The following is a 27,977-nucleotide window of genomic DNA, read 5'->3' as shown; positions in this document are numbered from 1 at the left end:
AAAAAACAAATCTCTTTACATTATGCTCAGCCATGAATGTTAAAGCGTCAAGTTGTGTTTCCCTTAACCATCTGTCTGTCTATTTCATTCATACGAACTGACTTTTCTTAAACAATGTTGGCCAAACACTCATGATACTTCACGAGCACTTGCACTTTAATGAGAAATCTAGCATCAGATCAAAATAAGGTCAATATGCCCTATTTTTTGGTAGGTTTCTCCTCTCCAGCTTTATTATCACAGTAGCATTAGTATACTGCTCTTAAACATTCACCTAAAACTGTTTTTTGTGACTAAAGTGCTTTGCCTCTGTGTGGGAGTCAGAGTGACGTCTCCACTCCACCTACATGAGTTCCCTTAGCTTCGAAGGGGACATGTGATGATGACCAGGCTTGTTCTTCATGATGTAGTGAGTGTTGTTTATCGGATAATTGCTTTCTATTGATTTTATGAGTGTCGGAATTTTTTTGTCGGTGATATGAGTGTGCTTGAGGACTGTCTGGGAACGTATCTCCATTGAACCCCGTGTTATAATGATCTCGATCTACGATATTTCACATAGCGATGGGTTTTTCAGGAACCTAATCCCATCGTTTATTGACGCTTACCTGTGAACCTAGATATGTAACCCCTCTGGTTACCAAAAAAATTATACTGTATATATTTTTTTTGGGGGGGGGGGGCGAGAAAATTTAGATAATGATTTCAAAAATCATTTCTAAAATTCTGGTTGACTGATTCATAGGTAGAATCTAATATAGTGACTCCCTTTCCAAGTGGATTAGTGTCACCCTTGAAAATACTGTACAACGTTGCCATGATCTCTGAGTGGGCGGGCAGGATGCACACAGTATCACACTCGGCATTTATTTTACACCACTTAATTTTGTTCTTTCCACCTTATTTTAATATTAAACTCATGATTATATAATACTGGATAGGTAGGTGAATAGAAAAATGGAATTCAAACATAATTTTTTGTTTACTTACATATCGCAATTCTAAATGGAATGTGATTAACGGAGGCCTCTGCCCCACAGCAAACTACCACGGTGAGTTTCAGATATCACTTACATAAAACAACTTACATTTACATAACTCTACTCTTATTTTACTATTTATTGTACACAAATATGTAAATATTATTCACTGGGGCAATTTTTAAATTCGGCACTTGACATATGCTGTAGAGTAAGGCGGTGATGGTGGTAGAGGCAGACAGAGCTCCCTCTCAACCCCCCACCTGTGCCTCGCCGCTAAGTACTGAATCCTCCTCTACCACCTGCCCACCCCACCCCTACTTTTACGCTACCACCCGTCATAATATCATATCACGCCCACACCTGCCCATGTACACCCACAAAGCCCACCCAGTAGAAATGCACACTTGGAGCACAGAATCCCCATTTTTCGACTTCCTTTCTGAATTTTTCCCAGTGAGTTGAAGATCACTAAACCAAACAATTGCAGAACGTTAAATAACCATGGGTGTTAGAAATATTAAATCCCTAAACCAAATTATCGCTAAGGGAACGAATGCTAAATGGCACATCCTTGTACAGTACATGTAATTACAATAATACTTATTTCTTAAATGTAAGTAAATTCTGGGTTTATTTTTCTTGTACTGTACTCTGTATATTTTGGCCGTTTTTGTGTAGTATTTTACCTTTTTCAGGGAAGATTTGAGCACCTGTTTGAGTGTTGAACTCAGCATCTTCAGTCAAACATCAGGTGGTTGAATATAGATGATATAATATGCAACATTTCATAATTTATGATACAGTATTTCCCAAATACTGTACCTTCTTAGTTACTGTCAATGGTGACAGATGGATGATGATTTATTTGTAAAGCTGATGATCCCCAGAAGGAAATTGAGAAAATAGGAATTATTTTTCTTTTCAATGAATTTCATAAATAAGATAATTTGTCTTTTAAACCTTATTTACCTAATGGCCACTTACTAGAGGTGGTCATGCCAAAGGAAAGATGCCAGTGGCCTGTGTAGGATCTCTCCATTGTCCTTGAATATTTTGTCAATGGCTATTTAGAAGCCCAGTACTGTTCTTGATTACACAGCCATGTGTCTGAGGAAGTATTTTATTTCCTTGCATTTGTTCTGCATGATAACTTGGTGAGCTTGTAGTTATGTCCCCTTGTGTTGGTGGTGCATGGTATCACAAAGAAATGGCCCAGATTCATGCTTTCCAGCCCTTTCAGAACTTTGAATGCATCAATGAGATCTGTCCTGTTGTGCCTTGTCTGAAGAGTTGTTAGTCCTAAGGCCCTCAGTCTACTTGGATAGTTGAGTTGACACAGTTCAGGAATCATCTTAGTCGCTCTGTGTTGCACCTTTTCTAAGAATGTTAGGTCTTTCTGAAGGTAAGGTTTTCCATGCTTGTAAACAGTAATCCAGACTGGGACATACTTGAGATTTGTACAGTTGAAGGATCATGTTCCTATCTTTGTATTTAAAGGTATTCTTTATAATTACCAAATTTTGGTTTGCTTTCCTCACTTGTTTTGCCACCTTCAGTGAATGGGTCTATCAGTGCCTATAACTTTCTCCCTATTGACAGTATCCAGGAAAGTGTTACAACAGAATAGTTCTTGATAAAATTACACGGGAAAATGGAAACAACGAAGCACCTTAGCTTTCGTCTTTATTCAAGACATCTTCAGAGGCTAAGGTGCTGTGAAATTATGGCTGAGGATTTGGGTGAACAAGTGAATAAAGACATACGTGAGTGTGTGTTGTTTTCATTACAATTTGATGAGTCTACTGATGTGGTCGATACATCACAATTATGCATTTTCATTATAATGGTGTTTAAAGACATGAGGAACTGCTGAAAATTCTACCATTAAAAGGAAAAACTTGGGGTGAAGACATATTTCAGACTTTCAGTGATTATGTTAACAGTACACAGTTGCCAGTGAGTAAGCTCGTATCTATAACAACTGAAGGGGCACCTGTAATGGCTGGCCGAATCAGTGGGTTCATTGCCCTGTGCAGGAGTGATGATAGGTTTCCTAACTTCTTCAATTATCACTGCATCATTCATCAACAAGTACTTTGTGGTAAAATGTTGAATATGAAAGAAGTCATGGATATTTCCCTCGAGATTGTGTGTTTAATTCGGGCCAGAAGTCTTCAGAGGCGGCTGTTCCGATCTCTCCATACAAATGTTTCAGATGATCACGACAAAAGGGCCAGAATAGCCAAACTCACATATAAAGTCAATCCTTTACTAAAATAAGAATTACTGTACAGTATTTTACAGAAATATGTTTTTACTTATATATTTGTGTTTAATGTTCTTTAAATGTGTTATAAATAGAAAACAGTTGTTACATTGTTAAAGAGTCATGCTTGGACTAGATGCTATACTTGTGCTTCACATTCATATTATAAAATGGCTGAAACAGTGATGAGGGAACTAAAATATATAGGTACTGACTGTGTCCTGAAAGAAGTAAACAGAAGACAAGCGGACCCCTGGATCCCATCCACATCCATTTTAAAATACGTACTCATATATATATATATATATATATATATATATATATATATATATATATATATATATATATATATATATATATATATCATTTTAAAATACGTACTCATATATATATATATATATATATATATATATATATATATATATTATACTTTGAGTTACATTGTTGCTTATATATTATAGGAATTTAAGACATTTTCATGTTACATGTACAAAGTTAAATAAAATTATTCATTAGTGTATATTCAAAGTTGAAAGTACTACATGGGAAAACTCCACCTCTTACCCTTACCATTTACCTGTGCATTAGGTGTTGTTCTAACCCGTCCTTCAAGAGACAGAATCTTGACCTTCTGGGCAGTGACTAACCATCTTGAGGGCCTGTTTGACCCATAGGTATTACCTGGTAACATATGAACAGTTGAGATTGTCTTACTGTAAATGTGAGAGGATGACCTTGAGTCATACATCACATTACTGGGTGTCTGTATGGTGCCACATATACTTGGCAATAATGTACTCATATTTGATGGGAACATTATGCCATAATTATTTGGGATGAGAGTTTGATCAGTCCTATTATTATTTATTGGTTTTGAGGGATTCAAGACAGGCTGGAACCCTCCCTCGGCAATGGGATCTGAAGGGAGTTCTCTCGGGAATTGAAGGATTGTGACATTTTGTTTACTAATAGAAATGGGTCTTAATGTTTGTTGTTCTGTACTTGTAAGTATTTTAGCTTCCTCAGGCAGTAAATTTTTAGCAAGTGATTCTGAAGTGTCAGCTTCTTTTTTGTTAAACAAAAAGAAACGAGCAAGTTTGTTAATGTCAGTATGGTTAATTGTGTTAGGGGAAAGAGGTGCAAGTGATGTTGGATTGTGGTTAGGATAAAATAGTTCAAACAGATCTTTACTACTTTGGATTGTCTGTGTGCTTGTTGGTTGGCTGGATGTTTCTCTTACATTAACTTCATCCATAATTCTGAGTCTCTGAAGTTTATCTTTTGCAGTCAGTCTTGAGAGTTGAATCTCGTCCACAATTTGCTGTGTGGTAGGTGTCTCAACAGAGGCATCAACAAGTCCATCTGGTGTGTGTGTAAGTCTTATGGTTTCTGTCTCGCCTACAGACTGCTGCGTCGTGACTGGTGTTTGTACAAGAGTGTCAGCGAGTCTGTCAGGTGTGTTAGTTGAGTCCTCTATCAGTAAGATTGTTTCATTTGTCATCTCAGGTGAATCATCTGTTACCAAACTCTCAGACATAACTGGTTTCTCATTTTGAGTGTGAGTTGTAATTACCACAGGGTTCATGATGAGGTCACTTGGTGTAAGTCTTAGTTTGGGTGTTGTTACTGTTGGCTGAGTCAAGACTTCCAGAGATTTACCACCTTCAGAGTTCTCCAAGGTGTCCTTCAGAGGACGTCTTTTAATTTTCTGTTCAGGGAAAACAAGATTATTTGGCGATACTGTTGGAGTTGGGACGACTTCTGTGGATGCTACTGGAGATTCTGATGCTGCAAAAGTTAATGGTGAGGAAGTTTCAGGGACCTCAGGAGTTCTATCAGAAGATTCAAAGACCTTAGAAGAAGTAGTTGAGGTGACAGGAGAGAGCGTGTAGGCTGTGGGCAGGAGTGATGGCTTGGCAGGTGTAGCTGTGGTGTAGGTTAGGCCTTGCTGGGAGAGAGACTCCGCTTCTTCAGCTGTAAAAGTTGTTGACTCATAAGTGGGCAAATTGTATGGTAATGACTTGGCAGTGAATGAGTTAGTAACTTCAGATAACTTTGAACTCTTATGATCTTCTACATTTAGCTTAAAATTGAATGGATTATGTCTGGGGAAAAGCTTGGAGGGAACACTGAACACAAAATCTTTACCTACCGGAACACTGATAGCTGCATTGAAGTGATCATTATATGGGCGGAGGGGCTTAAAAATAAGTGGGTCGACATCCTCAAGGGAAGGGAGGGGAGCTGGCATGGGGACATCGTGGTATAGTTTCAGGGGTGGCAGGAGGTCATCTTGGTGGACAGGCAATAGATATTTGGTGTTGGGAGGATGTTTAGGTTTGAGGTCATGATGTGGGGCAAAGGGTGTTGGGGGATAGGGACGAGGAGCTTTGTTGTACCTGTGGTAAGTTGGTGGTGGCGGTGGAGAGTAAAGTGGCTCAGGATGATAAACAGCAGGAGGTTCATATTTGGCCTTGATGAATCCATGTGGGGGAGCATCCTCATACAGGGCATCTCTATTCACGTGCAAGGAAGCAAGTTGACTGACGCCGTATTCAAAGGATCTTGAACCTTTTCGGTACTCGTGCTTGACTTCTTCCACTGGTTCTGTGTGGTCTAGGTAAGGATCAGGATAGGGGTGGTCGTAATACTGTGGCTTGTAATCGTCCTTTCGGTCATATACGTCGAGGTGGTATTCATACTTGGGAGGAGGTGGGTGGTGGTGGTGCACTTCAGGATGGTAGTAATCAGGTTCATGGTAATAGTCGGTCTCATGGTATGGTTTTGGTGGTGGTGGAGGGGGTGGCAGGTAGTCATGGTGGCTAGGAGGATGGTACACTGGAGGGTCGTATTGGTAACCCTTCTCGGGCTTTGAGAGAGGAAGGGGAGGTGGTGGAGGGGGGTGATACTCTAATTTGTGGTCATATAACGTCTCTGGGTAAAATTTGGGTTTGTGGTAGCTGGGCTCATTGTAATCTGAGGCGTGGTAGTACTTTGTTTCTGTCTCATAGCTGTGGTACCCTTTATCATGGTAGTACTTGGAAGGAGGAATAGGTGGATGGTACTCGGGTACAGGATGATATTTTGGAGGTGGAGGATGGTGTTCAGGTTCAGGATGATATGATGGAGGAGGAGGAGGAGGAGGATAGTATTCTGGTGGATGATGGTATGGAGAAGGAGAAGGATGAACAGGATGCTTGTCGAGGAAATAGTCAGCTTCATGGTTCCTCTGGACTATGGTAACAAAGATGGGTGCAGAGAGTGACTCCTCAGCCACCAGGTCACCATCTTCCTTGAGTTGTGTGGCTGCTGGGTCGTCCTCCACCACTGTGGTTGCTGTGCCTGAGGGAAGTCAACCAAAGATAGTTAGCCTGAAATACACTAACGATATCTGACTTGCCGTGTCCTACAAAATAACTGAAATATCTCAAAGACAACTCCTTAGCATTACAGTATGAGCAATTTTTTTTTTTTTTTTTTAGTGTACCAGTAAAGTATCTGTGAAGAGGGGGACTTTGTTTTTGGCATTTATGAACCCAGAAAAAGCATAGAATAATAAAGGTATATAATTGGAACAGATGTAAATGTTAAAATCATACAGATGTACCAAGATGAGCCATTTGAACACAGTTAAATGTTCATAGTGTTCCTCCATTCACATCCTCTCAACACCTCACATCTGTTAATGTTAAAGAACACCCTGGAACAACACCAACCTTGTGGGTATAGAATGATTTACCGACATCATCAAGACCTTAGTGATGATATTATGAAACACATGTCACTTTTGTACTTTCTATGACAAATATATTTCAAAGTTATGTAACGACAAACTCCTGGCGACCGTAGAGCAAAGTCTCCAACAAATTTAGTTTAGTATAATCCTTGCCTAAACTAAATTAGTATAATCATAACTTAATCTAGTCCTAGCTTGACCTATTTCCTTTATAGACTAACCTAACAGGGTGGGTGACCATATAAGATGTGAGATGGTGGGATTATATCCAGTCTGTGTGTCAAATTGTCTGGTAAGATATTGTCAGTGTGACACATGAGCCACAGCCACAGTTGGCAATAAATAATTACGAAACTACAGGTAGACAAGAGACCAGCTGGTTGTGGTGTTACAAGAGATAAGTTGATGTGAGGTTGTCAAGGCGAGACTGTTGTGTTAAGGTTGCAGATGAATGGCCACTTATTATGGTGTAACAAGCGATAAGTTGGTGAAAGATTAGAGAGGCTTGTGGACTTGTGACAGATGGCCAGTTGCTGTGGTGCAGAGAAAGTTGTGATGTAAGATAACAGAAACAAGGTCTGTATTATGTGGAAATGATATGACAAATAATCTTCTGCAATATTGCGTTTTGTGCGAAAAAGTTCCTAATATTTATAAAAGTAGTTTTTTTTTTTAATTGAGTGTACTTTTTAGACATTTTGGCAGCTGTATTATTGCAACAAATAAGAAACTGATTTTAGTTTAGAGGTGGGACTTGTAATTATATGACTCATTGCTGTGTTAAAGTAAAGATGCTCAAATATAAGTAGTGTTTAATGAAACTGCTGTTAGATTAGGGTAAAAAATTTCAATAATCCCTATACTCTCCCCCCCCCCCTTTTTTTTTAATTTATTCGGGGTTAATTTTTTTTCTCCCATTAGGCCCCGATGTGGGTCGGTAACCTATGCCCAGGTGGGCTAATCCCTATAAAAATAAAATGTTAAATTAACATAACCATATATGTCAAATCCGAATGTTAACGTCCTGAAGGTAGAGTTCGGATAATTTATTATTTTAACGTTATCCTCTGCCATGTATAATGGTTGGCGTTACAATATCAACGTTATAGAGGTAAGGTTGAAGAAACAATAACGAACAACGGAATTTCGTTTCTAAGTTAAGTTCAGATAGTGTGATAATTTGTTTCACTAACAAAATAATAATAAAAATCATTAAAAAGAAAAGAGGTGTAGTGACCACTGGTAGTTCACTGTCCGTTAAGAAGAGACAGATAAAAGCCACACCTGAGATCTTGTAGTGACAAGTGAAAGTGTTGTGATGGTTGCCACCCCATGTGTTGTCATGGTCAGTAAGAGATGACGTTTGCAGGGGAAATATATTAATAAACTTATCCACTCGTAAATCATCCTATCTGCTCCTTTACTGGTCATGTTGTTTGGTAGTTTTTACTCTTTTTTTTTGCCCTTTTCGACAAACAAAACCTTCATACCAACTTCCATTTTATTAAACTGAGTTAATATATAGGACTAACCCATAAGCGAGTTATTTTTATTACTGTTTATTTTCTTACAATATTTTCATCAGTGAGTTCTGTATGATAATCATTATTGTGGAAATTGTTCGTTTCATAGATAATTAGGCGGGCAGTAGTTTATCTTGCGGGCGGTAATGAGGCCGTGCTAGGCTGAGGGTTTTTTCCCGCGCCCGGGCAGTTTGTTTTTCAGCATGTTGTGTGCAGGTTGTCACCGACTCACACGGACGTAATTTGTGAATTTAGGGGTAAAGACAACGAGACCCTTCAATTGTTTAAAACTCACAGCATTGTTCTTTTACATAGAGACTGTTTATTTTCTTACATTATTTTAATGTTAGTTCTGATATGATAATCATTTATTGTGGAACCCGCCAATACAGTAAGTCACTCCACCGCCCGGGCTCCTTAGCGCCGATGCGGCCGTATCATCTCACGTCCAGAAAAGGACTTCAAATTTCACCATATCATAGTAAGGTTTGTTTACCTCTTCTATTTAATAAATCTTAATACTGTTGTACCACTCATAGAAGCACATATGTTAGAGTACAGTACTTAATGGGAAACATCAAAACGGAAGCCCCCCCCCCCACGGGAAATAATCGCCTCACACCCGCCTCATCCACGCCATATACGGGTGGCTGATGTTACCTCGGTGCTGAGGTGTTTTAGGGGTTGCGACGAAGTAATAGATGTCATACAGTCATCAGCAAATAGTGAGATTAACAGCCGTTCCAAACCACACAAGCGTACAATTTTACTGGCCAGTTATTTTATTGGTGTGTTAAATTAGGAAAGTCTCGCTCCACAGCTGACGCGTTTAAGGATGTGTTCTCAAATTATCTAACAAACAATGACATAACACAGAACGCATGAACCAGTCAGTCTTTAATCCTTGTAATATAGGTTTGTTTACTGACCATCTGTCGTGCGCGTGATAGTTGGAGGGCATTATTATAGTTTGTAACCGACTGAGTACTGGGTGTTGGCGTTGCGATGGTGTACTGAAGGGTGGTGGATATTTTCATCAATCTATTGAATACCGTATTATATTTATTAAATATAGATGATGTCTTGTTTGGAAGCGATGAAGCCATGGTTAGGATAGATTACGTTTATATTGAACTGGTGACAAATGTCCTTGAAACATACAGAAACATAAACACTTGTTTACACTCTGGAGCAGTGGTCTCCAACCTGTAGGGCGCCCGCAGAATCATATTATGGAGCCCGCAAGGGTTTATTAGAAAATTGTGAATTATTTGGGTTGTTTTGTAAGAGTGAAATTAATGAAATATGTAATAACTGATACAACTGTCGTGTACAGGAAGGTGTGTATTTATTGCAACTATATCTTGTGCTAGTCAGGCCGCACCTCGATTATGCGGTTCAGTTCTGGTGCCCTTATTATAGAATGGATATCAATTCACTAGAGTCGGTGCAGCGAAGAATGACGAAAATGATTCCGGGACTTGGAAACCTTCCATATCAGGATAGGTTAAAGAACTAAACTTGCATTCCCTAGAACGACGAAGAGTGCGGGGAGCTATGATAAAAGTATTTAAGTGGGTGAAAGGAATCAATAAAGGGGATATAGATAAAGTTCTTATAATTTCCGAGCAGGATAGGATTCGGAGCAACGGATTTAAGTTGGATAAGTTTAGGTTTAGGAGGGAGATAGGAAAGAACTGGTTCACAAATAGGGTGGTGGACGAGTGGAACAAGCTTAGCAACTTTGTAGTAAGTGCTGGAACGCTGGAAAGTTTCAAAAGGAGGCTGGATAGATTCATGGATGATAGAGAGTGGTAGTAACTCTCGACAGGAGCTGCCATGCACAGGCCAACCGGCCTATTGCAGACTCCTTATTTTCCTATGTTCTTATGTGTACCCCAAACCGGGCTCAGAGAGAGAGAGCCAGCCAGCCTTCTCACTGGGTAAATACACACGTCCTCTCCAAGAGTACTGTAAATGTGCGAATTATGTAACTAGTAACAGTTAGACCATATGGGATTTTTTTTTTTTTTTTTTTTGTACAATGATAAATGTGGCCCAGAGCCGACAAAAGGTTGGGGACCACTGTGATTCTGGACTCGGGAGGATGCTACACACCCAGTCCCAGCGGCCAAAACATCAGTATGTAAACATCAGCAGTATTCTTCACAGGTTCATGTTCGCTGTGACGTAATTTAAGGAAAACTTGTAAAGATGGCGTTTTGGTCAAAGGGATTCTGGTAATGCAAACATCACATCAAGACACTTTATAAATACCCTGTATATGTTTCTGTGGTTTTTCTCCACGAAAAACTGTTGTCAACAAACTTACTGTTTGTTTCTTAGAACATCTCTCTCTCTCTCTCTCTCTCTCTCTCTCTCTCTCTCTATATATATATATATATATATATATATATATATATATATATATATATATATATATATATATATATATATATATATATATATATATATATATATATATATATATATATGCATGCACGTGTAAGTACGCGTGATCCAGGTATATGCTGATAACCACAAGGAAAGAAGAAAACACGAAGTTCCCAAGCGCTTTCGTGTAATTCACATCTTCAGGGGTGAGTACAGACTGAAGAGAAGTACAAAACAAGGTGTATATATACAGAGGAGGGTAATCATGCAATCCACTTCATTCCGACCACTCAGCAATATTGGCTTGGAAGAGTGGAAAAATAGTATAATTTTCTTTTATCCTCTTCGCCACTGATCGGCTCGTTACCCGCTTGGGCGGTCGGTCACGTCTCTGTTACACACTGTTGGCAAATACTGGGCATGCACTGGCTCTTGAATATATCGGAACCTGCCCCAGTGTTGGTCAAGTCTGGCCTTGAATGAACTCACACTCGGTGCCGTCAAAACGCTCTCTGGCAGATTGTTCCAGGAGTTCACAATTCCCTTTACGAAAAGGTTTGCCCTCACAGTTTTCTGGACTTGTGGCTTCTCCAACCTCGAGCTGTGACCCCTTGTGGAGAGGTCGTCCACCAGCTCCAGATATGTGGTACATTCGACCAAGTAGTGCCCCTGAGATGTTAATACACTTCGATTAGTTCGTCCCTCGCCTGTATGTAATGAAAGCTAGGTACTGTATTTGTATGTGCTCCAAACTCTCTGAGAGCGATATATATATATATATATATATATATATATATATATATATATATATATATATATATATATATATATATATATATATATATATATATATATATATATATTGTTTACTGAACCCCTTGAAGAATTATGTTTTCGGTACTTGATTTTCTGGTTATTTCCAGCACGTAATAAAAATATCTTCCAAATTTTGTTTACATATATTGTACACATTGCTCATTTATTCCACGAAAAACTGTGAACTTCAATTGGTTTATTATTTCCTTGCGTTTAATAACGTAATCTTAATATATGTACATTATAAGGTATTCCTTGAAGTAAAAAGACGTCATCAGTGCAGTATTTTTGATTGCTTAATTTGTTCCCCTATATAACGATACCCGCAAAAATTTTCGCACCATATTTAACGATTCTACTGTCAATAATGTGCCGTACTCATAATGAACATAGAAAATTGTAATATAAACCCGTATTTTTGTTCGACATAAAAGTATTTAATTATCAGTACCTCAAACCATTTAAATATTTCTCGCACGTCCGAAGGCTAAGAAAGTTTAACTTCTCAACCTTACAAAGAATCAATTACCGTGGCGCCATCTGTCGAGGGCCTAGCCTAGAAGGAGGAGCTGACATGAACATACTGTACAGTATTCCTAAATATTCAACAAAAAAGTGAGTGAGGCAGCTGACAGTGAAACTATAGTGTGGAGGGAAGCCCCTTACCTGCTGGCTGCAATTATTGTTTGTTCGGCTCTGTTTATTAAGATACGATAGTTATTATAATTGGTAACATGTGTAAAGTCACGTCCCTTTACACGCCAATCCCCGAACTGTCTGTTATCTTGTAGATGACGTCATAGTTTAATATCTCATCTGAGTTTTGCAGTTTCGAACCATTTCTCACAGTAACTCAATAAAAACATGTCAACTGAGGACTTGGAATTCAACATTGTGACATCCAAGGACTACATTATTGTTACTGTACATGGCATTTACTTTTAATATTACGTTTTATTGAGTATACAGTGTGTGTGTGTGATATTGAGTACTGTATACACTATATATGATACTGAGTACAGTATACAGTGCATGATATTGAGTATGCGTAGTGTGTGTGGGGGGGGGGGTGAAATGTTATGGTGATAATGGCAAAATCATCATCACTTAGCCCCACTCAAATTTATCTACGCAGACTTTAAATAAACATGAAAGGAAAGAAAATAAAAACAAATGTTCTTCAGTAGTAAAACCAAATAAGGTTCACAGTCCTACTTTTATCACTGTCGGGGTATTTGTCTGTCCACACTCTTGCTCTGTCTGTTCGTCTCCTCAGTGGGTGTCTGGCTGTCTCCTGTCTTCTGTCTTGGTTGTTTCTTCCTCTAGTTGTGTTTGTACTGTGTGCGGATTGTGTATCGTTTTCTAAAAGTGTACTGTAAGAAAATGTACTAGAATTTCTTCTGATACGTCTTCTCTTGTTATATTTCTTTCTCTTGTTTAATATATTACGATGAATTAATTTTGTTTTCTTTCTTATTGTGTTGACAAGTTTGTTAATCTCAGGTTTATTATTGCGTTTTGGAAATCTTAATCTTTTAATAGAGTTAAGGTGAAAAAGATAATGTTCCATGGCCGGTGTCACCAAGTTTATCGTGTTTGTACTGTCAGCTGACTGGGAGAGACTTGATCCTGTCCATGTTTCACTGACTCTACGTTCAACGAGTGTCTTAGATGTAGGATGTGTCCCAACATCTTGTGTGTCTTGTGATCCTAACAACCCTGTGTCTGTTAATGTAAGGAAATGTAGCCACCCGGTGTCTGTAAGATGAGTGTCTGTGATGGTGGCAGTGTCTTGTAACCTTGTCGTGTCCGTCGGACGAAACCTTTGATGAACCTCACCTGCAATACAGTAAATACTTGAGAAATAATGGAACAACTCGACATAGCCCAATAGCAATATAATATTGATTAAAGCTTCTGTATGAGTGTATGTTCAGGAATTTTATATAGGTCAGAAGCGTGGACACTTTCAGCAGACACTAGACCTTTGAAATGTGGTGTTATAGGCGAATGTAAAAAAAAAAGTTACACTGACAGTAAAACAAATGAAGACGTAGTAGGAAATGGTGAACTTTAAGAGAAACACTTGAAATTTATAGACTAAGGAAAATGAGATACTATGGTCATATAATTAGTGATGAGGGGATAATAACAGAAATATTAATGAGCAAAGTTGAGGGTAAGAGGGCCAGGGGAAGGCAGAGACTGGGACGGATGAATTAAATAAAAAATTGGGTCCCCAGAGATACACGATCCCTTGGGTTGGTAAAAACAGTCCGAAAACGTTTAGAGAGGAGGACTGTGGTCGCCAACTCTCAGCTTATTATGAGGGCAATTTTGACTGAATTACTGAAATATGTAAGCCAAAACAAACATGACAATGCAAATTAACTGTCCTACTTTTATGAGGGGAGAAAAACACAAGCCTTGTCTCACACGTAATCATTTTTCTCATTAATAGCGGCAATGACCCACATCAATTTTCGCAAACGCATTTACTTTCCAGTGTGGAAATTCTAACTATAACAAGTGTAAAGCAAGCAGCTGCGATCTTTTTAGAATGTGAATTGGCTTCAAATTATAATACATTACGTCATATGAGTCCGCTTCAGTTAGTAAAATAGTTATAACCTGAGTCAGATTGTTCTCATGGAGTGTTATTGTTAGAAGTTTTACTCAAACCTGTCACTGTTTGTTTTCATTATAAAACTAACCAACACACCTGCTGGCATTACGGCGTTGCGTATGTATAATTTCACCACTGATAGACATAAGTGCAAATATTCACCCTTTTTGGTATTTTATGAATACAGCAACAAGAGCGGTCGTCTACATCCGTTTGTTTGTCAGTGATTCCGTGGTCTGTCTGACAGCCATGATATCCAGTATTTAACATGGATATTTCCCTCAGGATGCCATGGTTAATTTTGTTATGACCGTCCTGACGACGAGCCACCGTGAAGCTGCGGTCTGTCTTGTTGTAAATGAAACCGGCCGAACGTGGTCAAACATAACCCAGCTGGAGAACAAAATTGTGTGGTCAAAGTGAACGTGGCCAAAAGTTAATTAAACAAAGCTGACCAAAAAAAAGTCAGTGTAAATGACACCAAATTTACCCAAACGAAGTCTTGCTTTGTCTAACTTAACCTAACGCATTGTTTGGTATCAATTGATTAGGAACTATTGTTACAATTAAACCAAAGGGTGATTATAAATGTAAATTTTGCCAAACAAAAGTTAATCTCTCATGAGCGTACACAAACTGAGTCGCCTCCGGATGCTGTAGTCGAGGACATTATTTTCTGAACATAACTGAATTAATGTTAAATTCCGATCCAGAACTTTTTAATTTATATTGTTTCCGTCCGAACGTCTTTCATTTTTTAACTAACTTGCTCAGGCCAAAACCCTAACATACGCGATGATAATACAAATAATGATTTCAAGTTCCTTTGCACGTTTCATTGTTAATCAAGCTTTAACGCACAATACTACCATTCTTAGCCACTAAACACTGATTTTTATTAATTTTCATATATGCCTTGTATTAGGCTACCCAAACACACCCAAAAACATTACGGTCATATTACTTGAAACACGTTTTACAATAAAGTTTATACCTCTTAAGTGTTTCTGTAACATACGTTTTTAACATTGCGTTGGTTAAGTCGTCCACTAACGAAAGTAGAAGCGTTTGGTATTAAGGAAGATATTTGTACAAGTGAAACCTATTGTTATATTGACCACAACATATGACGGGTCGTACGGAGACAAGGCTGGACAACTCTTGCTTGTTACGCTACACCGCCTGCCTCACTCACTCCACCACCACCTAGCTCAGACAAAATCTCACAAAGTAAAAAATCTCCCACTTGACTAAATTCCGCAACACAATCCCACTTGGCAGTCATACGAGTTGAGTTATGGGCTACCCTGTATAGTGAAGTGGATATTTGATTAATTTAGGCTGAATTAAGTTAGGTTATGAAAGTACAGTAAGTTAAGTTACGTGAAATTGGTTAAGGCAGGTAAAGTTATGAGAGCATAAGTTTAGATTAAGTTAGAATAAGGTAGGTAGAGTTAAGAAGACTTAGATTAATTTATGCAAAGTTATTAGTAAGTTAGGTTAGGTAAGGTTAAAGTAGATTATATTAGATTAATGTGGCTTAAAAATCAATTACTGAATCAGATATCAGATTCAATTGCAGTGTGTGGTTCATTACAGTCTTAATTGTCCCTCATAACAGGCTGTTGTGTAGTTCATTAAAAACTGTAATCACTAACCAATAATGGCAGCTTTCATGGTTACAGTAGTCATGAATACAGTAACTAATGACGAATGATTACATGGTAGATAATTGGTTATGTTTGACTTGTGTTTGCTGACTAGACGTTGAGACTAATGACAGCTGCTAATGATTATGCTATATTAGCTCAATTTCTTTAGTTTAACTTTTGAAGTTATATTTATACGTTTAATAAAATTTATTATGTTTGTATAATTATCTTATTTGAATGATATTGATATGCTCTGTAAAACACCTAACATTGTTGTTTTCTTTGATACCGTAACTTTTGTTCACTTAATCTAATATACTGTACTTGACTTTATCAAATTTATCTTATTATTTCATATTTCATAATTGTTGATTTATTAAAAAATCCACTTGTTTGTGGCATTTATATATTTACTTCTATATAAATCATACAAACCTCGTCATTTAAAGCACTAATATTTACTTATCATGAAAAAAATAATAGTAATGGATATCTTTAACGACCATTTAGGTACATAATTTACAAGAACTCGTATCACAATGAGTGAGTCTAACCTCGTAAGATAATTCACATTCTAAGAGAAATAGAGACTTAGAGAGTGAGAGCGAGTGATCCACCATATGGCAAGTCCAAACACACCCGGGGGCACACACACACATACACACTACTGTCCATAGCCAGAGCCCCGGGACACACATTTTCTCTATGGCTCCAGACTCTCCCATCCTGAACCTACTTCGAGAGGGATAGTAATTATGTAATCTTCCGTTCATAAGTGTTAAACATGACACTATCAGTTTATGTTATTGTTTTTTATTATTTATATATTCATTTTGAAGATTATTATATGTTTATGCGGCAGCTGTAGTAGTAGTTGTAGTTGTTGTACTAGGGGTGGTGGTATTAGTAGTAAAGTAGTGGTAATAGTAGTGGTTAGCAACAGTGGTAAAGGTGTGCAGGTTCAGTACACGCAGAGACCTTGGTATAGGGGATAACACCAACACTCTCCCATTGAACGGTTTTTAACATGTTACATTCAACTAAGTGGTCACTGCGGTTCACCAACATCCACACACACACTCTCCATACACACACATAGCGGAGAGCTTTTGATGTTTACATGGTTTATACCTACACACACACACACACACACACACACACACGGCAGAGAGATTTTGATGTTTACATGGCTTATACCTAGATGAGTGAATGGTTTACGTCTAGGTAAGTGAATGACCTACGTATAATTCGTAATAGTTTATTTGCTTGATTTACCTTCTCACAATGGTCCAAGAATTTCTGATCAGTTCGCTGTCAACGTATACAGTATACCACAGGTCCTTTACACTTTTGGTCTCAGTTAATGATGTTTCTTCGTCAGGTTGGGACATGTGATACGCCTCCTTACTATTGGTACGTAGTAGATGTTCCATCAAGGTATCTCGTATAATGCTCTCTAGTACTTTACACACTATGTTGGTCAAACTCACCGGCCTCATATATACCATTTACCTGTCACTGTCACTGGGAACTTTTTGCTCATCCATGCATCTGCAGAAAAAGATTTTATGGGGCTCGGCAAGCTCGTTACTCAACTCTCAACACTGGGGTGCACACTATCAGGGCCCGGCCTCTTATGAACCTTTAACTTTAACAGTTTGTTTCTAATACACTCTTCTAAGAACATAATGTTCATAGCACTACAGTATGTCAAACAACCTTTTCTCAGCGCAAGTTATTCGTAACAGTAAAAATAACGGTTATAATAATAAGAGTAAAAATCAAGTTAATAAACTATTTTTTATACTAACGGTTAATTGTCAAGTCATTGTAAAAAGTAATGTTAATATAAAGTTAACATAGTAACAACAGTACCGGTTAAGTAATCGTAAGTGGAAATTACTTAATATTGAGTTACATTTTGTATTATTTGTTATATTCAAACTTCGTCATTTTTATTTGTTCGTTTTTCGTTTATCAAATCTATAAATTGTTCTTCAGCTCAAATATTTATTTTTTAATTTGACTATTCTTAATGTTTATATTTCCAAACAATTTATAAATAAGTTCAGATTTGGTAACATTTTCTAAGGGATTTTTTTTTGGGTGGGGGGGGGAGGCGTTTGTCTGAGATTAGCTGTACAGGTGTACAAACGTTTTTAAAGGACAAAAGATTCTGAAGTAATTTCATATTCTTAAACGCTTTAAAGATTTCAAGTTCTTTAACGTTTTAAACGAATTTCTGCTTCACAAAAGTTTTTTATATCAAATTTTCTAAAACTCATCTTTTTTTAACATAATCACAGTAAAAAAAAATAAAAGTCATATATCAGTCCTTGCTGGTGTTCGTCCTGCCTACTTACCGCTGACAGCAGGAACCAGCAGGGAGAGCGACAACAGCGACCACAGGAGCCTGAAGCAGGGGCCCCAGCTGAGTGTTGTTTTCACTCCGCGACGTCTCATGGTGGACTGCTGTCAACACAACCTGGCCCGCCTTTTATAGCTTCCCCACCATGGTGACTCTGGTTCTTTAAAAGATTCGTACGAGTTCTTTTCTCTCTTAACTGGAGACATAGAACATTTCTTAAGTTACTATAACAAGGCACTTAAAAACTCAACGAACTACTACAAGGTACCTAGGTACTTATACGATATGATACTCACAGACATTTATAAACGTAACTCCAATAGAAATTTTAATTACTATCTAGCATCATTCACTGTTATTTATTTATTCCTACTGTTGCAATAGATGTGTTCTGTTATGGTGTTCCCCCATCCACAACGAGGCTTCAAATATGTCTGGTTTTCCCCTAACGCTAAACATAGTTATCTATTAACAGTACATAGACACTTAGATTTATTGATTACTATAGTGAGATACAGTAGAATTATTTAAGGAGCTATATACAGGGTGCATTGGTTCCAAACTGTATGTGTCATGTTAACTTGGACCATAAACGCATTATGTACAATACTGTATAATATAGAGTACGTACTCTTTATACAAATAAGAATATGAAAATGAAGGTAACTGCAGCGGGCCTATTGCCCCATACTTTGTAGCCTTGTTTACACCCAACATTATGAGTCATATAGTCCAAACCTGTATATTTGAAGGTTCCCAGCTAGTTCAAGTTAATGATGATGATTATTTGTTCCACTCATCCACAACTCGATTTCTCAACTAATGTTTACCTGTTTCACGGCTCAATCTAAATTTATCTATCTAAAAAACACTGCTGCGTGCTCGCTCCCGATTGAAATGTTAAAGAGACTGTTAAGTCACCTTTGCTTAACCCCATCTTCCATTTATACACTTCGATCATATTGTCCCTCACTCTACGTCTCTCAAGAGAATACAAATTCAGATTTGTTTAATCTGTTTCTAAACTCAAGGTTCTTAATGCCCGGAATTAGCCTTGTCATCTTCCTCTCAACGCTTTCTAGAGAACAAATATCCATTCTATAGTACGGTGACCAAAACTGAACAGCGTAATCCAGGTGAGGTCTCGCATACACGAGATCTAGTTTAAAACCCCATCACTACGGCAACGCCACTTTTTAAGATTTTATTTGGCTAACGCCGGGCGATTTTCAGCACAAAGAGATCCCCCAGTACACAAGGGATTAAGGATAACCTCGCTTGTCCTGTTACTAACACGCCTTGATATGTAACCCCAGTACCTTGTTAAGTCTTATTTCGAGCATAAGCACATAGTTGTGTTGGTTCTAGTTTCCTACTTATCATTACCCCTAAATCTTTCTCACAGACGGACTTCGTTATATCTACGTTGTTCAGCTGATATTTGGTTTCTGTTTCCGTTCCCTAACCTTACAACTTTGTGTTTTCCACATTAAACTGCATCTGTCATTTTACATTCTATATTTTTTTTAGGTCTTCCTGTAATTTTTCTGAGTCCTCATTAGATTTAATTATTCTCTCTAGTTTTGTGTTGTCAGTCTATATCTATGTCGTTGATCGTATAATAAATAGTAATGGTCCAAGTTCTGAGCCTTGAGGTACTCCACTAGTGACGTTACCCCAGTCATATTTAGTGCCATTAATACTGACTCTGATTCCTGTCCTGTAATCACGCCCTAATCCAATTTAGAATTTCACCTTCAATACCTTGAACCTCAATTTACTCATCAGTCTTTTGTGGGGGACCCTGTCAAAGGATTTGCTAAAGTCGAGGTAAACCACAACATAATCGTGTCGGTCATCAATTTGAGTTTCTCGAGGTGATGTTGAATTGAGTCTCGAACACACACACACACACACACACACACACACACATACATGTACTCTGGCCGTAGTAATTAAGTAAAACGGGAAAGTGAGTGATGAGGCAACAATAGGTCTCTCATAATTATTAGTGGTGAGTTAACAGTTAGGTCAAGAACAGCTTCATCTTATTGAAGGTTTTGACCACAGCCACCACACCATCTTCTGCCTCCCTCCCTCTGTCTGTTGCTGTAATCCATAATGTTTTATTAAAGTGAATATGGGGGAGAAATTTTATATGGAATCAGGAAAATTTGTATTGTTGTAGGGAATTCGATTTATCAGTCTTACTATGAATTATTATTATTATTATTCGATTTATTTGTAACTTAAGTCATAATTATACATATAAACCTATACCTAAGATATTCAGACTAATTGTCCGTGATTTTCGTTTAATATAACAAGAAAATTAAGAAATATAATATAAAATAGCTGTCGGTAGATGGGTAACGATTACATGGGTGTACAGTATCGAGAATTTGACCATTGCCGATTTAGCCTCGTGGAATCAGAATTAGGTTAGGTTAGGTTAGGTTAATAAACATACAGTAGATGTATGAGGACATTTACAGTAATTTATATATAATTCAGTTTGGTCTGGGAAGGTTAGAACAAGACCTGGTTCATGTAACTCAAAACTGATGGATAGTTAGGTTCAGTTAACTCGGGTTTTGGGTTAGGTTTGGTTACGTTAGACCTCCTCCTAACTTAAAACATCCTTAACCAGCAATAGTTATTTCCAAACTGGAATTAATCTTAAATAGAAATTATGGTTGACAACAGGGAATTTAAACATGTCGAAAAAATTTCGTATTTGGGAAGTAACATTAGCTGTGATGGTAGATAGGGCAAGTAAAAACAGCATCTAATAATCTAAAACATCTAATGAAAAGAGAACAGACTTCAATTTGGGAAAATTGCTGCTGAAAGGCTTCATATAACAAGGACTATTGTATGACTCAGATGCGTGGACACTTTCAGTAGATACCAGAAACAGGTTGGAGACCTTTGAAATGTGGTGTTATAGGCGAATGTTAAGAATAAGCTACACTGACAGGAAAACAAATGAAGAAGTATTAAGCTTAGCAAAAATTTCAAAAGAAACGTTTAAAGTGGAGGACTGTGATCGCCAACCCTCAGATATGATGACGGTACTCTGACTGACTGCTTGATTGAAGAGTAAGTTTTGAAATAATGGGTCAGAAAACATCCAAGCTTCGTTACATTTGGCTAGACTACGACACAGACTAGACTTCTCACAGCCACAGTTACGTTAAATGTAGTTACGACATTCGGAGGTAGACAGCACCTTATACAGTAATAGCTTCTTAACGCGTAGAGGGCCTTTAGTGTTACAATCCTCTTGATACATGTTTGGGCAGCTGACACCCCATATGTCAGCCAACACACTAAAATAAATGATGCAACCGACGACACACGCACACATTATTCTGATTTTATCTTGTAGTAAATTTTTAAAAGGAAATGAAATAAAATTCCTTTTAGTTAGTGGGTGTTGGTATATTACTGTGCGTTACATAGTGGTCTTGACGTTATGATATATTACATGATGATTGTAGTGTCATAAACAGTACATGGTAGTTGTGGTTGTGTTCACCGCCATGGAACCAACTGACAAGACATTTTTTTGTGTTGGGAAGTTTATTATAGCAGAGTAAAATACAAAGTAAGGTGCAGCAATGTACATACTGTAAGTTGTATTCGTAAACCTACATATTCAGATTTTTTTTAGTGATCTACATGTATGGTAATTCTGAACTCTTTTAAAGGGTGTTGTGGTTTGGTAAGTTTGATAGGTTTCTTGTTTACACGCTTATAATGTTTTATGGTTTCACAAGTTAATCAGGTTACCTTTTCTCAATTTTGTAAGATTTTGTCACTATTTTTTGTTAATGTAAATCTTATGTTTAAGGATTATAGAGAGTACTTGTGGTGTAACATGTCTCTTGACCTCACATGTTAGCGTGGTGATAAACAATCTTGGCCTCCACGACTCTGTTTAACTGAAGGGCGGGGGCTGAGGAACACTTACCTTGGTTCTTGCCCCGACATGACTCGCTGTAGCTGTTCAAACAACACAGTAGCTCACGGGTACTTACCTCTGTGTACTGCCACGGACCATCACACACGCTCACGTACAAGTGCACCTGTAACACAAATATGCGCATTAATGAACGTTTGTGTTAGATATTTGATTGGACGTCTTTGTATACGTGCAAGTGTAGCACATTATGTACTTTGGTCAAAGATTACACGTACTATCGTGCACCGAAGTCGTGTCCACTACCCATCCACAGTGAGGATTCGAATAGCCTTGAGTCTGAAGTTTCGAAACAGCTGGGGCAAATGCTATGGTCAGCCAACAGATGTCGCCCACTGTAGTGTGGGGGGGGGAGGGGAGTAGAGGAGGTGGGGGTTAGTCTAGTAACAGGCTGTGTGTAGGTGGAGCATAACATCGTGAATTCTGCAATCACTGATAACAATAAGAATGTCATGAAGATATTTAATATTATTAAGCATGGTGAGAGATGTGTAACGGGTAAATAAAAGCACTACAACGACCATATCTCTGCCGTTCATGGCTACGACGGTGAGACTGATGGGCACACCAGTAATTAATTCTCTGTGGCTACCAGTAATGGTAGTCACGGAGAATACACAAGTTGTTACCAAAGTTGGCGAACACTGAAACATGCTGAGGTCTCATTCCTACCATCGTCGTCACCAACAGGTAAGTCACATTAATTTGTCACCATAGCCCATGTCGTCCTGCAGGGTGTCCCATGAGTGACAGCAGATATTTGTAGAGGTGAAACAATATGTGATATTGAGTTGAAAATCTTCTATACACATAAGCATTTTTCGGTTTACTTTAGGCGTGAGGTGGGTTGTAAAAATTACGCAGGGCAAAAATTGTGCCATGTTATATTTTATTTTTCTTTCCAATGCAGCCATACTGTGTGCTGTTGTAATCCTTATTGGTGGATTACATAAGGCCTATTAATAGCGTGAAAACCCGTTTGAAGATACTATAATGATCCAGAACTTGCATTAAACAACATCATAAGTTCACGAGTAAGCCTCTACCCACCCAACTATTAAACCTCATAATTTGAGCATCGTGGGTTACCACACCTAAACACTAATCGACTACTTATTCTCTCCCCACACTCCCCCTCTACCATCCCCCCACTCCACTCCTCCCTCCCCCACCTCTTCCCTTCCATCCCATCACATTACCTTCCCCTGCATTCCCCAACCCCCTCCCCCTATTCTACCCATGGCGACGAATTGGACTACTGTAATGAACACTCACAGAACCGACGACATGGCTCCTCCCCCTTGTATTTAGAGTTAAAACCTTTACAACAAAGGTCAATCCCACGTAACTTGAGCCGGATTAAGATATGTGGAAAAAAAACAAGCAACACCCATGGCCACCCCCTACCCCAACCTAAAATCATGGCCACCACGTCTCTATCTCCATCCGTTTCCCTCTATCTGAAGATGTCTTGAATAAAGACGAAAGCTAAGGTGCTCCGTTGTTTCCCTTTTCCCGTGTGATTTTATCAAGATTTATCTTATCCACGTTTTCATTGTGGATCTACATGAAATATATATATATATATATATATATATATATATATATATATATATATATATATATATAGAAGGAAAAGCACAGGTTCCCAAGCGCTTTCGTGTAATTCACATCTTCAGGGGTGAGTACAGACTAAGGAGAAGTACAAAACAAGGTGTATATATACAGAGGAGGGTGAGATCAGGTCCACAATGGTCAGGTATTAGATAATGACCCTACTAATCTTTAAATAGCACCGCAACGGTCGGTAGTCAGGTCAGAGGGTAAGGTGACCCAACCTTCTCACCTGGTTACAAATCTTTTAATTACAAAATTGTCCAGTTTGTATATGCCATTACTCAAATTCATGTTGAATGCTTCGGTATGTTTAATGAGACTAGATTCTATGATGTTCCTACTGTCAATTGAATTACAAGGTAATACTGAGGAGGCATTATCCCAGTCAATGCAATGCTTGTTATCCCTCAAATGAACAAACAGAGCATTGGATTCCTGGCCTGTCCTAACACTATATTTATGTTGTTTCAGTCTAGTTACAAGATCTTTACCTGTTTGGCCTAAGTAAAACATATTACATTCCTTGCAAGGAACTTTATAAATGCAACCAATTGTGCGCTTGGGAACTTCGTGTTTTCTTCTTTCCTTGTGGTTATCAGCATATACCTGGATCACGCGTAACTACAGTGATTTACTTGCATATATATATATATATATATATATATATATATATATATATATATATATATATATATATATATATATATATATATATATATATATAAAGAGAAAGCTGGCGATTTATCCGACTGTCTATTCAGGGCTAGGGGACACCCGGGGTTCCACCACATATGTGTAAATTTGTAAGTCACTATGTACTTACTATTATGTTTCAATACTTTAAATTATCACACGTATGTGTGACGAGAGCTCTAAGGCAGTGGCTGAAAAATATATATAAGTAACAGTTTTTTTTTACATTATAAACTGCGCTTTTATAGTTTGCTACAGTTATGGATATAATGTATACTCAATGCTCAGAAGTTTCGAGTTCACTCACAATAACCTAACAGCAAATTTCACAGCTGCTTTGCTTGTGAACACCAAAACAAAGTATGGCCCAGCAAAGTTGTCAGCCTTGCACCGCCAGAGCAAACAGCTGCGGTTGACTCATATTTGTAAAAATAATCATGATATACCTGTAGAGAAAATTAAATCGCCTCCCGCAGACACTTCCAGTAGACGGTCATAATCACACACACTGATGGCGGTGAGGCGCGTGTGTCTCACCAATGTGTCAAGGATTCTTTCCATAGCAACAGGAGAAAGTGAGGGCCAGGAATTGCATATGTAATAAAATAAAGGATGGCAGCTATGGGCCTCCACTACTTGTTTGGCCAAGGCCCCAACAACTTTGAATCCGGCCCTGTGTCTATCTATGGCCTTCTGCGAGTCAATTACAGATGTAAACAGTTGTGGGGGTGTTCAACGAGTAGTTATGACGGAGTGAATGTTCAACGAGACAGTAAGATTGTATAACGAAGAGTTGTGAATGAGTGGAAGAGTTCAAAGAGAGCCTGGGTATAACAGAGGACTAGATGGGTGTGAATAGAGGTGTTCAACTGGAGGATTGAGACGTTCACTGAATAAAAGAGCCTGGTGTTGTTAATGATTACAGGCTCTAGGAGGAGAAGAAAAAGGCGGTGCTCAACGAGAACCATAACCCACCTGTTCAATGCACTGTTTCCTGCAGATAATATGTGAGTAACATTTACCAACCAGGGAAGGTTTGAGTAACGTTATCTCTGAGCTGAGGAAGAGACCCCACTCACACGACGCTTGATCCATCCCTCTCACCACACTGTTGGGAGGGTAAACTGTCCTCAACAACAAGTATGCCCATGGTTTGGCTAAGTTTTCTTTGAAGTATTTCTTTCGTCTGCCATCGTTTTCTCATGTGGGTAGTGTGAGGGGCAAAAGTAACTCACGTAAACAGTGTAAAGGGCAGGAGCAGCAGTAACAGCAAGTCGGGGCAAATCATGACGGTGATGGTAGTGGTAGTGGAGACAGAATGGCTTGACTCGTACATGTGCTGCTTCTCACCACCACCCTTTACATTCCCATCTTATCTTCTACGGTACACCACACACTCATCACGTGCCTCTACTTCTTACCACTACCACCACACCACAACAGTACTCAAGGTATCAGTGATCAAACTACAGACCCTACAACTAATTTAGATACACTTATTAATGTCTCAATCACTACCAATGCGCTGATTAAAGTTCAAATGAAGGATCCTGAACTCTGCACTTGTGATTGGCAATATCTCGCTTACTTTTGGTGCTAATACCCAGGTTTTTAAGGTCAAGGAATACAACAAAGCCAACAATTTTCACATAGGATAAGATAAATCTTGATAAAATCACACGGGAAAGGGGAAACAACGTTGTTTCCCTTTTCCCGTGTGATTTTATCAAGATATATATATATATATATATATATATATATATATATATATATATATATATATATATATATATATATATATATATATATATATATTGTTACGAGTTGGGGATTTATAATATAGTTAAAGGTCTACCCAGATCCCAACAGGCAACAACAATAAAAAAACAAAGACAATTACATGTTTTGTGGCCTATTGAGCGTAATATGAATCATTTGATTTTGGCGCTAACTGACGTGTAAGACCGTGGTCGTTACACTGTAACAAAAAATACAGTGGAGTTGGCCTTCCTCAGAAGAACAACGATGATTTTGGTTACCCTTCTTACATTATCACTCAACACGTCGGACTGCTCCACCTGTATGGGATATAGCACCTTAGGTCACCATACATAGTGACACCATCTCACCTCCCTGTAGCACCAGCTCACCACACCTGTTATACTCCACACCTGCAAGTATGGGACTCCTTGTAATTTCTAGGTACACATATCAGGCACCTCGTTCGCACACCGTCCTCGGTGGGTAGCGATGAGGGCTACACCCAGAGGCATACCAGTACTGTTTCTGCGCCTGACATTATAGGTCGCTCCCAGTGACGACCGCGGAGTGTCTCAAGCATTTCCCTATTTATTCGTACTCCTTTGGGGAGATATGCTAGGAATCCACAGGTTCACAGTGGAATAGCATAGCTGGTAGTCACCTCACATGGCGAGATGCTCACAGAGATAATGGCCGACGCCCAGCAAGGTGCTCCGACCGCATGGGACCTGAGGGGTTGATACAACGGAGGACACAGAGAAATAATGCTTGATGGGCGGTTATCACACACCCTAACACCTTACTATTTCACTTATACATCAGGCAAAGCTTTAAACTGTAATACCTGCTGTATAAGCCTTTTTTACAGGGCGGGATGTAGCCTGATGGAGGACACTGACCTGAGGTGATGGTAGAACGGAGAACACTAAGGGCAGTGCCCCGCCGCTCATCACCGTGTAGGCCTACAGTTTCCAATCTTTAATTTCTACGTTTATTTCTTACGGTTCTCACATGAACACTTTCCTGTACATTGTAACCTCATGCCTTATAAACACATATTTTAATCCTAAATTACGCACTAAGGTAAGGTTCTGGTTTGCTAGTTCGTGAGTAAATTCATTGGGTTATAATATCAACGCTGCACACTCGAGGCGGGTACAAAGGACGATCCCTTAAAACTAAAGCCGAATGTTCATGGCGTGGGTATATCCACTTCACTTAAAACTGTAATTAGGGATCCTCCTCTCACACATTACACTATTTGAACACAGACATAAGATTCTCTGATCACTGTACATGTCGTGGGTATATGTCACGCGAGGATACGAGGTGTATTAAGTTTACACCGATGTCTACAAGATATTTCTTTGAAGCATAGGTTCTGGATCACTTCCAACACTTCACATAGTTCTGATACATTTATTTTTTTTTCCAGATCATTGTTCTCATGTATTTTCCTATGATATCTGTGAAAGTTATGTTCGCTACACGTACAGACGTAAATAGTATGACCTTCAAACCATGATACACACTTAGTCCTACAGTACACTAGTCCGG

At 38.5% G+C, this 27,977-nt stretch overlaps 1 protein-coding gene across 8 annotated transcripts; it reads right to left on the bottom strand.

Moving 5' to 3' along the window:
- Nucleotides 1-3,684: 3,684 nt before the first annotated feature.
- On the bottom strand, nt 3,685-26,102 carry LOC121871946 (extensin-3-like). Of its 8 annotated transcripts, XM_042374555.1 has the most exons (7): nt 25,895-26,030; nt 25,635-25,767; nt 22,408-22,455; nt 18,360-18,560; nt 12,934-13,557; nt 5,649-6,591; nt 3,685-5,223 (listed from the first exon to the last, which is right to left on the bottom strand). In XM_042374555.1, the coding sequence occupies exons 4-7, from the start codon at nt 18,457-18,459 to the stop codon at nt 5,220-5,222; spliced, it is 1,671 nt and encodes a 556-aa protein (XP_042230489.1). In that variant the 5' UTR covers nt 18,460-18,560; nt 22,408-22,455; nt 25,635-25,767; nt 25,895-26,030; the 3' UTR covers nt 3,685-5,219. The 8 variants fall into 8 exon arrangements, with proteins under 8 accessions (XP_042230489.1, XP_042230490.1, XP_042230488.1 ...); XM_042374556.1 differs by lacking the exon at nt 25,635-25,767; XM_042374554.1 differs by having other exon boundaries at nt 25,635-26,029.
- Nucleotides 26,103-27,977: the final 1,875 nt, after the last annotated feature.

Source organism: Homarus americanus, unplaced genomic scaffold, assembly GCF_018991925.1.
Source record: "Homarus americanus isolate GMGI-L3 unplaced genomic scaffold, GMGI_Hamer_2.0 scaffold48416, whole genome shotgun sequence".
Lineage (NCBI taxonomy): Eukaryota > Metazoa > Arthropoda > Malacostraca > Decapoda > Nephropidae > Homarus > Homarus americanus.
This window is presented reverse-complemented; position numbering and strand designations above follow the sequence as displayed.

Excerpts from the sequence above, each read along its gene's own strand:
- LOC121871946 (XM_042374555.1), bottom strand. The coding sequence starts at position 18,459 with ATGAGACGTCGCGGAGTGAAAACAACACTCAGCTGGGGCCCCTGCTTC. Across the intron at positions 13,558-18,359 it reads GCTGGTTCCTGCTGTCAGCG|GTGAGGTTCATCAAAGGTTT; the intron begins GTAAGTAGGCAG and ends ACTGTATTGCAG. Across the intron at positions 6,592-12,933 it reads ATACCCCGACAGTGATAAAA|GCACAGCAACCACAGTGGTG; the intron begins GTAGGACTGTGA and ends GACTTCCCTCAG.